Source organism: Eptesicus fuscus, chromosome 19 (assembly GCF_027574615.1).
Source record: "Eptesicus fuscus isolate TK198812 chromosome 19, DD_ASM_mEF_20220401, whole genome shotgun sequence".
Lineage (NCBI taxonomy): Eukaryota > Metazoa > Chordata > Mammalia > Chiroptera > Vespertilionidae > Eptesicus > Eptesicus fuscus.
In genome coordinates, this window is record NC_072491.1 from 8620433 (window position 1) to 8632098 (window position 11666).

The 11666-nt window shown below is 38.2% G+C and overlaps 1 protein-coding gene across 4 annotated transcripts; it reads right to left on the reverse strand.

The window, feature by feature from the left end:
- Positions 1–2761: 2761 nt before the first annotated feature.
- Positions 2762–10598, reverse strand: RBM12B (RNA binding motif protein 12B). 4 transcript variants are annotated; one of them, XR_008554522.1, is made up of 3 exons: positions 10156–10595; positions 6803–6850; positions 2762–3163 (listed from the first exon to the last, which is right to left on the reverse strand). XR_008554522.1 is itself a non-coding variant. In XM_054708209.1 (3 exons), exon 3 carries the CDS (start codon positions 6216–6218, stop codon positions 3399–3401), a length of 2820 nt encoding a protein of 939 aa, XP_054564184.1. In that variant the 5' UTR covers positions 6219–6246; positions 6803–6850; positions 10551–10598; the 3' UTR covers positions 3173–3398. The 4 variants fall into 4 exon arrangements, 3 of the variants coding, with proteins under 3 accessions (XP_054564184.1, XP_028011916.2, XP_028011917.2); XM_054708209.1 differs by lacking the exon at positions 2762–3163 and adding an exon at positions 3173–6246 and having other exon boundaries at positions 10551–10598; XM_028156115.2 differs by lacking the exon at positions 2762–3163 and adding an exon at positions 3173–6246 and having other exon boundaries at positions 10524–10595.
- Between the last annotated feature and the right edge of the window lie 1068 nt (positions 10599–11666).

Genomic DNA, 11666 nt, shown 5'->3' on the forward strand with positions numbered 1-11666 from the left:
CAATTGATTCTGATATAAAATGTATGCTTTGCTTACCTCTAAGAAATATTCTAGGACAAATATGTGATCCCTTAATCAATAAAGAAATTTAAATAAAAAGACAAAGAAATATTCTAAGGGCAAAAGGAATACTATAGATGATAATACCTTTCACCAATGTAAAATTAAGTTTCTTTTAGACCAGATAGGGATTGGCAAACTTTTTCTTTTAAAGGCTAGATGGTAAATATTTTTTTATATTAATGGGCCGAGAGACAAAAGTCAACTATTTTAAAATGTAACCACCTTTAAAAATGTGAAAACCTTTTAGCTTTCTTATAAAAAAAAAAAAACCACCACCTCAACCAGTTAACATAGCCTACTTCTTATCTCCAAAATAGGTTTTAGGTTCTTAGGTTATTGGGATTAAATGATATAGTTAACTCATATATAATTAGATCATACATATATATTATCTAATGCAGCTCAATAAATGATAGCTAACATTAATACAAGTATGGAGATGACAGAGTCACTCCTTAATAGATGATATATGGACTAAGAACCACTGCTCTTGACCATGTTCTCAGTAATTGATAAAAGTACACTCCTAAAAAGATTCTTACCATCCTATTGGTTGTGGGATTGGTTACTTCCTATACATGACTAATATTTTTCACATTAAGAGAAAGTAAACATAACTGGCTATGAGATGATAATTACTGAAGCTGGATGATAGGGATATGAGGATTTAGCATATTATTCTCTTTTATGTGTTTGAAATTTGGTGGTTTGCTGGTAATCTGGCTCTCTAGAATAGAAAGCACCCTGATTTGTCTCATTTGCCTATTTCCATGGTGTAATACTCCATGGCTAATTTCAGTCATTAACATATCACTGGAGGAAGAGCTGGGAAAAGATAGGGAAAAATGGCTCCTAACCAGAAGCCAGCTTTGTATAATAAACTTTAAAAAAAAAGTTTTAAAATATATTAAACTGATAGATTACAGAATAAAGTTATTCATATCAATTCATTAATTTTACATTTATAATCGAAATACAAAGCTTACATTTATGTCTCGCCAGGTGACTCAGTTGTTTGGAGCATCCTGTACACCAAAATGGTTATGGGTTCAATCCCAGGTAGGGACACTTATGGGAGGCAACTGATCTCTCACATTGATGTTTCTCTCTCTCTCCCTCTCTCCCCCGCCCCCCCAAAAAATAAACATACCCTCCAGTAAGAATTTTTTTTTAAAGCTTGTTTACTGTTGTTAGCCTCATCTACCACTATCACACCACCCCAGCCTACTTTCAGCAGTTCCACATTGTGATATTTCATTTTTTAAGCTTCATTTTAGCTTTTGATATGTATTTGAGAAGTGTTTTTGTCTTCCATATATTCCTTAAGAATGCTGACCAAATGAACCATCTATATAATCCTTTAGCACTTAAAAATACCTATTTTGTTCATTGTGCTTGGTTTGGATATTAGTTTATCATTTTCCTAGCTACTTAAAAGCTTACTAGCTTAATGAGTCATATTGATGTGTTTTTTTTAAAAAAAAAAAAACAAATTTACCAGTTTATTCATTCTACCAGCAAGCAGGATATTCATTATTTAAAAAAAATAAAATTAAGTTGGCTTCCTTTGACTTTAAATCACTGGAGATTAATCCAAAATACGTATAGTACTAATTGACTAAATATATTCTACTTCTGCAATACCCTATTACTAAGTGATAACTAACTACTGTATGTAAACTCAAATTTTATACTTATTTGCTCAATGTGAATAATCTCTGGATCACAGAATTGAAAAAATTAACTTTATATAACTATAAAGGCCCACAATCAAATTTAGTTTGGTAAAATGAACAATTTTAAATAAGCCAATATATAATGTTAGTATACAAGAGAAACCCTCAATATATAAAAACTTTTAAAGTTACTTTGTCTTTTATTAAAAATGTTTGAGAATACTAATTTTATTTTTAACGCTATTTTTAAAACAACAATGAAAGAAAATAAGGCTCACGCTTGAAAATATTTTTGGCATCGTCTTACTAAAATTTAAAGTACCATTTAACAAAGTTAGCAGGCAAAAGTGTTAAGAATATAAACTGAAGTCAGTAGTGAGTCTGTTGTAACTGGCTCCATGATTTACTGGCTATGATTTAAAGTAAGTTATTTAACCTCTCCAAACTTCAGTATCTCATTTGTGAAGCAGGGGTAAATAATACTCATGGTTCTTATCATACCGAGATTGTGCATGTAAAACACTTATATTTCCTAGCACATAGTAAGTGCCCAGTATTTTTTAGCCATTATTATTATGGGTATAGAAAAATCAAATCCAGTATTTGCAAAAATGTCTATACTAAATGTTGAATATCAAAATCAAAATTCAATCTCACAAGTCTCGTTATATTTAGTTATTAAGACTTTTGATACAAAGTTTTGAATTTTAAAAAATGAGAACCTAAGAGTAAATAGAAGTTAAATGGATCATCAGAAAATTCTTCCTAGAAACACAAACTGTATCCATTTATCAGTTGTTCCCAGCATAAGCCTGCAAGTCTCCTTGAATCTACACTTTATTTTTTGTCTTTTAAGTGTTTTGAGTTAAATTATCAGTTTGTTTGATGAGATGTTGAAGAAACCATAGAACTATATATAACACTCTGCACTAACATAAATATTAATGTAGCTGCTGAAAAACTTCACAGAAGTTTTAATTCTTTTTACCTTTTATACAAATACAAGTTAATTAGTTGGTCTCTCCAGTTGTAATTGTTTTATTTTTATAAAACTTTTCAAGATGTGAACATATAAACTAAGAATCTCCTAACTTTTTTACATAAGTAAATTTCAAGTTCACAGTATGTTCATTTTGAAGTATTGATAATTAGTGGGAAGCTTAACAGTAATATCTCAGACAAGAAAGAGGGCATTAATTCTGCAGGCAGTCGCAATAAAAATGCTAAACCTGAACAATCAGTTACTGACCATTTCCTTATACATTTTTTAGTAAAAGATGCAGGCTACAGAATGCAAACAAAAGCGAATATAAAATTTATCTTCTTCAAATACAGCACTACTTCATACAGGTCTTGAGGTTTACCCATGACATCAACAAAAAAATGAATGCACTCAGAGAATTAGTCCTCTTCCTACTGTCAATCTAAACCAAAAAAAAAACAAACGAAAGAAAACCATTTAATTTTAATTAGAAAAAAAAACGACAATTTGCAAGCAAAAGATAACTAGACTTACATTCTACTACTTACATTTGTTCTAGTCACAGGTCAAATTTAAAATGTTTCATTAGATAATTAAAATAAACACTTTTTAGAAAAACATGAAAGCATTTTACTGCATTAATACTGGGAAAAGGTAACTGTGACTTAAAGTGCTCTCTAGAGCAAAAGTAGCTGAACTTTGCGCGGGCCAACTGGCCTATCATTTAAATCTTTAATAGCAGCCATGGCTTCGTTATAGTTTATCATAGCAACAACGGCTTCCCCTGTAGGTAATCCTTGCTCCGTATACTGTATCCTAACTGAATCGGGTATAATTCTATAACCATGGAAAAAGTCTAGAATTTCATTAACATTAGCTTTAAATGGAAGATTCATTATCTTAATAGGTGTTATTCTACCTGAACTACAATTTAATTTTGGATCAGGCATAAATCTCCCCTCGGGAAAACTTCCCACATTACGCTTTCCAAAATCAAATTTGCCACCTTCTGGGCGACCAAAATTCACAAAAGGGCGAGGACTTCTAAAATCATCGGGTGGGCTCCTGAACTCCTCCCCGGGCGGCCTGAAACCGTCCAGAAGTCTCGAGTCCTCCTCCGGAGCCTCCCTGCGCTCTTCCTCCGGGAGCGGCCTGAAGTCCTCACCAGAAGGGCGTCTGAAACCTTCCTCCTGCGGGCTCCGGAAGTCGTCCTCCCGAGGGTTCCTGAGGTCTTCATCCGGAAGACGCCTGAAGTCTTCATCCCGCGGGCGCCGGAAGTCTTCCTCCAGGGGGTGCCGGAAAGGCTCCTGGGGCGGCCTCCGGAAAGGCTCCTGCGGCCGGCGGAAGTGCTCCTGGGGCGGCCTCCGCAAGTGCTGCAGCCGCCGCCGCAAGGCCTCCTCAGGAGAACACCTGAGCTCCTCCTCGAGAGTCCGCCTGAAGTCCTGACCGGAAGGCTGCCTTAAGTCTCCCTCCCTGGGCCGCCTGAGGTCCTCCTTAGGTCGACGCCTCCATTCCCCCTGGGGAAGCCGCCTAAAGTCGGCCTCGGGGGGTCGTCTCCAATCCTCGTCAGGTGGGCCCCTCCAATCCTTCTCCAGTGGCCGTCTGAACTCTCCATGGGGAGGTCGCCTCCAGTCCTCCTCAGGGGATCGTCTAAAGTCCTTCCTAGGAGGCTGCCTGAAATCGTCCTCTGGTGGCCGCCTCCAGTCCTCCTCCCTGGGGTGACTTAAGCCCTCTTCCCGATGGTACCTGAAATCCTCCCGTCGCCTTAAGTCCTCCTCAGGAGGCCTCCGGAAATGTCCCTCTCGCCGGTGCCTGAGGTCCTCCGGGGAATGCCTAAAGTCTGGAGGGCACCGCTCAGGCCGCTGGAAATCCCCCTGGGCATGCTTGAAATGGTCCAGTTGCCTCACATCTTCCTGCTGATGCCTCAAGTTTACAGAAAGGCCCCTTGTGGATCTTGGTGGATCATCTGAGTCAAATGAATGGGCAGGGTCATCTCTATCACATGACTGGGAATGGTCTTGCCTTCTCCTGCTGGAAAAATTTACACCAAACTCCTGCATTTGTGCCTCAGATATAAGTCTTAACAATACCTCTGTCCCCAAGAATCTTCGACGATTTAGACGTTCAGCTTTCATGGCCTGTTCTTCTGATTTGAATTTCACCAATGCTTCTCCCAGACCAACTCCTTTGTCATCATGAAGCAAGTAAATGTCATCTTCAGCAAGAGAGAAGTCTGCAAAGAACTTTTGCACTTCAGCTTTTGTAACATCAAATGGAAAATTTCTTATATATATGCACAGTTTCTGGCCAGAGTAGTCTTCTTGAGAGTGTTTTTGTGAAACATGTCCAAGCCTCTCTTTCTCTATTGATGCTGGTCTTTTCTTTTCATAACATTCAATGAACTTCAGCATTTGTTTTCTAGAAATTGGATCAACAATAACTGGACGATTTTGTAAAATAGTCTTATGTAAACCCAGAGCACAGTTATAGTCTTTCAGAGTCTTGAACATCACAAAGGCATATCTTGTTCTTCTTTCATCTTTATATAAAAACCTAATCTGTTCATTAGTCAGATCAATATCTTCAAAGAAATTCCTTAAATCTCTTTTGTTAATACTTAGGGACAGATTTTTTAAGTGAACATAAAACCCGAGAGGGGAACGAGAACGTGTTCTTCTGGGAGATTTTGAATGAGTTCGTTTTCGAAAATGTCTATCATTGATTCCTCTTGTTGGAGAATGTTCTTCAGTTCTCACAGGAATGTCACCCTCCTTAACTGTACTACCACCAAACTCAATCCACTGTTCTTCTGAGCTTTGCATTACTTCTATAAATCTGGAACCCATAAAACTTCTATGACATTTAAGACCTCCTGAAGCATCAATACATGAAGCAAATTTTACTATGGCATCACCATTATTTCGGCCATCATGATGTTTTAAGAAAATTACTCCATCCACCCACAAACCAGAAAAAAAGACACGTATATCATCTTCATTTACTAAGTAAGGCAAACCTCGTAGAAACAAGTAAGGATTCTCTGCCTTCAATGGCCGTGTCTTTCTTAGCCTTATATCACCATGTTCTGTACCATTAGTATGAAGCCCAGCATCTTGATTAATTGGAGAGCCATATCCAGAATTACTTGCTTCTTCTTTAATACCCTCAACAAAATTAGATAAGCAGCCAACCCTTGATGCCCCAGATCCTGGTCGCTCTCTTCCTATGTGATCAGTTCTTTTCATTTCTAGAATCTTCTGCATTTCTGCCTTACTGCTAAGAAGGAGCTCTACAGATGAATTCTTGATAAACCCTCCTGAACGACTTACGGCACGTCTTGCATCTTCATCTGTTGCAAAAATAATAAAAGCCTCCCCTCTTTCCCCTCCAATTATATGCACTCCTCCATCAGGAATAGTCAATCCCGTGAAAAAACGACGAACATCCACAGGCCCAGCAATAAAAGGAAGCCCCAGTAAACGGATGACTACAGCCATGCTGAGCTCAAATCACAGCAATAATGACCTGCAGACAAAAAGGTACACATAATAGCAAGTCTTATTTTTGAAGTACCTTATCCCACACTAAGCTTAATAATTACTTGCTTCCTACCTTCTTCAGCATATATAAATGAAAACAAAATACAAGTTCACAAAAATATTGATTGCATCCAATTTTTAAAAAAGGAATAAACTACCTCCTATCTAAACATGTAAATAAACCAACTACTTCGAAGGTACATTTTCATATCACCTATCCTATATAGTATGAACAACAAAAATATCAAATCTTCTTGTAAGTCTGCCAAGTGCTGCTTCACACCAAGACCAAACTATTTTCAAACTCACTAAGAAGCATATCTTCTGACACATGAGAGAGAACTTTGTGGTTTGAGGAATTTTACATATTTACAAAGCCATCTACAGTCAGTATATAATTTCTGCTAAGTTGCTTGCTTACCACTAGTGCATCACTGGCCAGACATAAAGTACAGAAGGCATGGATACCTAAGATGTATTATTTTACTTTTACATTTTTTTGTCAAGCCTCTGTAAAAAGCCTTAAGCTCTGAATAGCTTACCTTTTTATTATTTCTTGGAGACCTGCTAATTCTGTAAAAGCAACTTAACTGTGGAAAGAAAATGAAATATAATTAATCCCAGGACCCTGTAATTGATCTTAAACAACGCCAGATTAGGATAGTCACTTCAGAATGACCTACTTAAACTGTGAAGCAATATAAGGAACCACAACTATGGACATTACAAGATGACCTTTTTTATTCCAAGAGGAAATGAATCATCCGTTAGCAAAAAGGAGGTACAAATTCAGAATAGACATCTGCAAATTATTTAAAAACAAAAACCTTTTATAAACTAAACTTGAGATGGTACAAGGAAAGGCATGATGGAAATGTTATATATTTTAATTGGAGTGTTAGGTTACATGGGTGTATAAATTTATTGACTAAATGAATTCTATCTTTAAGGTCTGTGCATTTCACTGTATATAAATTTTACATTCACTTAAAAAAACAAAAACTGCTCCACAAGTAAAATGACAATTTAAAAACACCAGAAAATTCCCAAAAACTTTCAATCTCTTCCAACCATGAAAAGACCCAACACCTAACTTATGTCTGACTCTCTTGCAATTCTCCTCTCTTTCAAAACATAAGACCAAATCAAATTTAAAAAGCAACCATTCAAAATGACAAAGTAAATTAATGAAACACTAACATTTCAAATTCAAACACTACTTTTTAAAGCAAAATCCAAACAATGGCTATCATTTGGAAACAGTGTTAAGTTCTACATAGACAGCTCACACTTCCAAACATGGAACCAAATATAATTAAGGCAAATAGTAAAATATCCCTAAAATCAAAAACCTCAACTACTACCACTCCCTATCTTAAACTCAACTACTACTACTTAAACTCCTAAAATAATTACTATTAAAATTCATCTCAAGACAAACAGAAAAATGTTCAGATATAGAATCTTCTTAAGCTATGTCCTGAGTTCTAATGCAGAAACACAAATGACAATGTAGGAAAGTAAAAATATAATAAAAATACATTAATTTGGAATGTTTGGGAACTATCAATATTAACTACTGAAAAATCCCAACTTAGTGTTTAAGGAAATTCACATCTAATACTCTGAGATACCCAAAGTAGTCTTTCCAAATAAGCTTTTATGACCTACTAATAATTATAAATTTGTTCTTAATAGGCAAATAAATGTTTTAATTTGGTACTTACAGTTAAGTACTACTCTTCCACAAAGTAGGATCTTAAGTCATATTCTTTAAGGTCTACAAAGTTTATTTTCTTTTGAAAAGTGTCCATGGGTTAAACTTAAAACTATTAGCTAAACTAAAAAAGTTATCAAGAAATTACTTGGCACAGTCTACATCTTAATTATCAATGTCAAATTGTATTAAAAATATTGTGATTTGCCCTAGCCAGTTTGGCTCAGTAGATAGAGCGTCGGCCTGGGGACTGAAGGGTCCCGGGTTCAATTCCGGTCAAGGGCATGTACCTTGGTTGCAGGCACATCCCCAGTAGGGGGCATGCAGGAGGCAGCTGATCGATGCTTCTCTCTCATCAATGTTTCTCTCTATCCCTCTCCCTTCCTCTCTGTAAAAAAATCAATAAAATATATTAAATATATTAAATATATTAAATATATATATATATAGTGATTTACTATTAAACTATTTTCATGGTAGGTATATGGAAAATCTCTGTGCCTTCTACTCAATATTGCTGTGAACCTTTAAAAAACTGCTCTAAAAAAATGTGTATTTAAAAGAAAAATCTGCAGTATCAAAAAATCAAGTACAGCCTAATTTATTCAATATACCAATCCACACCAGCAATTTTACAAAAACTGTAAGTGGCTTCTGGAATAGTTGTCCCCATTCAAGTTCTGAGACTCCTGATGCAAACTGCCTTAGCTCCTTTACTTTTAAAACATTTTAGAAAGCAGTGTAAGTACACATCATTTGTCCTTGCCAAATTTCTATTATTTTATTTTTTTAAAGGTTTATCCTGGGAACAAAAATAAATCTACAAGAAAAGTTAGGGGTGTTTCAATAAATAATTATATGTCAAATTCAAAAGATCTCTAATAATATATCCTCCCTAACTTAAAAACAATTATTGTAACTAAGGAGTTAAAATGAGGGCAAATTTTATAAATTCAGTTTAAGCAGACTATATAAAAACTGTTTCAATTTGTCACAGTTAAATATAACAAATGCTTAAACTTTTTTGCCTTGAGATACCAGGGTAATGTACTATTTATCTCTCTATAACAACATACGAGACCACCAACTACCTATAAGAGACCAGTTCTCAAAATAAGCACTTTTCCTGTGGTTGCCGTGTAATTTCCTTAGGTAAATTCTGCAGAAATTCTATTCTTAGAACATCACACACAAAAAACAAGACACAAAATACTCTAAAGCACTTAAAATGTTACTACTTCTGAATGCAACACAAGTACTTTTTGTAACTGCTGATTTAAAGACAGCGATAGGTTAGAACTTCTAACCTATGAAAAGAAGGAAATGGGTCCTTAAAAGCTCATTTAAGGGCAAGTTAGTGAAATTAATAAACTTATTTTGCTGCTATTTTTAGCCAACAATTCATCCCCCTTAATACCATTATCACTAAACAACAAGAAATGTGTATATTCTAATCAAGCCTGAGCGGGGAACCTGGAGGAGGACTAAATTTAAATAGGCATTATTTCAGATCCATTTGATTTTAACTAGTGAATAACAAGTCATTTTCCAAACATGGTCAAGGAGAGAAAAATGCGACAACTTCTTAAAGCCCAAAGTTATGATAAAGCACATTCAAACTCTAAATGCACGAGTTTCCCCTGCAGAAAATAATCTACCCCTGGTCCACAATTATTCTTTATGATGACCTGCCCTTTATCCTTTTATCATGTAGATGGTTAAAATGAAAACCAAAGGCATTTAGACACAGAGCCAGGGTCCCCCGTAGGCACTGTAAATGACGACGAATCCACATGGCACAGGTTTTCCCAAAACATCCATCAAATCCTCAAATGGGGAGCAGCCGCAGGCAGAGCTGCTATTGCCCACAGCCTTTGTCCAGACTCCCGGGGGTCAGAGCTTCCTTCTTTCCACGCCAGGCCAAAGTTGCTCGGTCCGATCCGATGCTGTCGCCAGGACCTTCGGACAAAATCAGCTTTCAAATTAACTTGGACCGCCCAACCTCCGTGCCTTTCCGTTACCGAGTCCCAAGGACAAACATGCCACCGTGACTCGCCACGGGGTGAACTGCTCCCCAAATCTAACACTTTGGCCCCTTCTCCTAAGCCTGACGAGCTGGGGCCTTCTTGCCTGCCAACACTGACTACGATGACATAGCAAAGAGGGGGGAGGAAATACCTATGAAATCCGTCGATCTCTTCACTTTTAAGAAACCTGGGAAGCGCACACACAACAGCACATGGAGGCTGGCGGGAGTCGGTGCTGAGCGAGGAAAGCGGGTGCCCTAACGGCCGAGCGGTGCTAGATGCTGGCGCGGCGGCCGGCCCCGCCTTTCGCGGCTCTTCCGTCTCCGAGGCCGACCCCTCCCCGCCCCCGACGCCCCCGCGGTAACGGCTTCGCACTGGGCAGTAAGCACACGCCACTGCCGCCGGGTCGGACACACAGGCGGGGGGCTGAGGGGGAGAGGGCGGGGGGAACACTCCTCGTCGCAGCAGCCTTCCCAGAAGGGCCCTCAGTGAACCTAGAAGAAGATGGCGCCCACTCACCCCTCCACTCCGGACAAACGGACGTACAGTTTGCCCATGCGCTCTCCAGGCGTAACCCACCAGCCCGGCGCCCCGGCCAGCTTTGCGCACGCGCCGTGACGCTCACCCACTTCCTGTTGTCGGGGCGTGGGGGAGGCGCCAGCCCGAGCCCGCCCGGCCTCGCGGAGCTTCTGCGCATGCTCAGATCCCAGCCAACCACGGAAAGGAGAGATTCTGACCCAAAACTGGGAGGTTCGTTTGTAGCTCTTTGGAAGCTGCGATCGAGAACTGCCTGCGTGCACTGCACAAACGTTCGCGATTTCGAGGAGTTAAGGGATGTAAAAGCAGAGAAAAGTTGGCGATTTCTGTTTTTTTTTTTCCTTACAGCGCTGCACAGTTACCTGTGTGGTGTAAACAACTTCCAAAAGGATCGTTGTAAACTCTTAAAAGGCCACAAAAATGTTAGTTTTACTGCCTTTACTTATTCCCCAAGTACAATGCCAACACGCAGGGGGCTTAATAAATGCATACTATATTCAACTTTATAGACATTAATAACTTTATGCCTGCGTTTGTTGATCGTCTTTTATGGTGTTTTGAAACAGGAGAACAGAAAGGCCAATCATGAGAATTGGGAAGTAAAAAGCACAGTTACGGGCATGTTCGGTAATGCCTGTTCTGTAATAGCAGGTGAACCACCTTGCATGTGATGTTATTTTATTATTTACAAATAACAAAGCAACCCACCATGTTCATAATTATATATGCATTTATCTGTTGATGCAAAGCTCACTAAGAAAGCAAAAATCACATCTTTAAAGTTTACAGATGAGAGTGAAAAATTGAGTTTTCAATCCCTAGCTCACTGCAAAATATCCATTCTTTAATTTCGTGATATGATTGTGAGAAAGAAGAGGTAGTTTAACAAATGGACAAAATAGGTGGTTCCTGCAGTGAGAGCCACCATTTACTGGCTTGGGCAAATTACTTATAGAAGTAAATATGTTGTATCTGAGACTACATACGTTATTAATGACTTGTTTCGAATGTCAAGGTGATCCAGAGACAAGCCCTTGGGAAGCTAGGCTCATTGACTAGGTAGCATTGACCTTGATTATTCCCCACAGTCCAGGGTTGGGTCCTGGCCTGGCAAACTCAGGAACC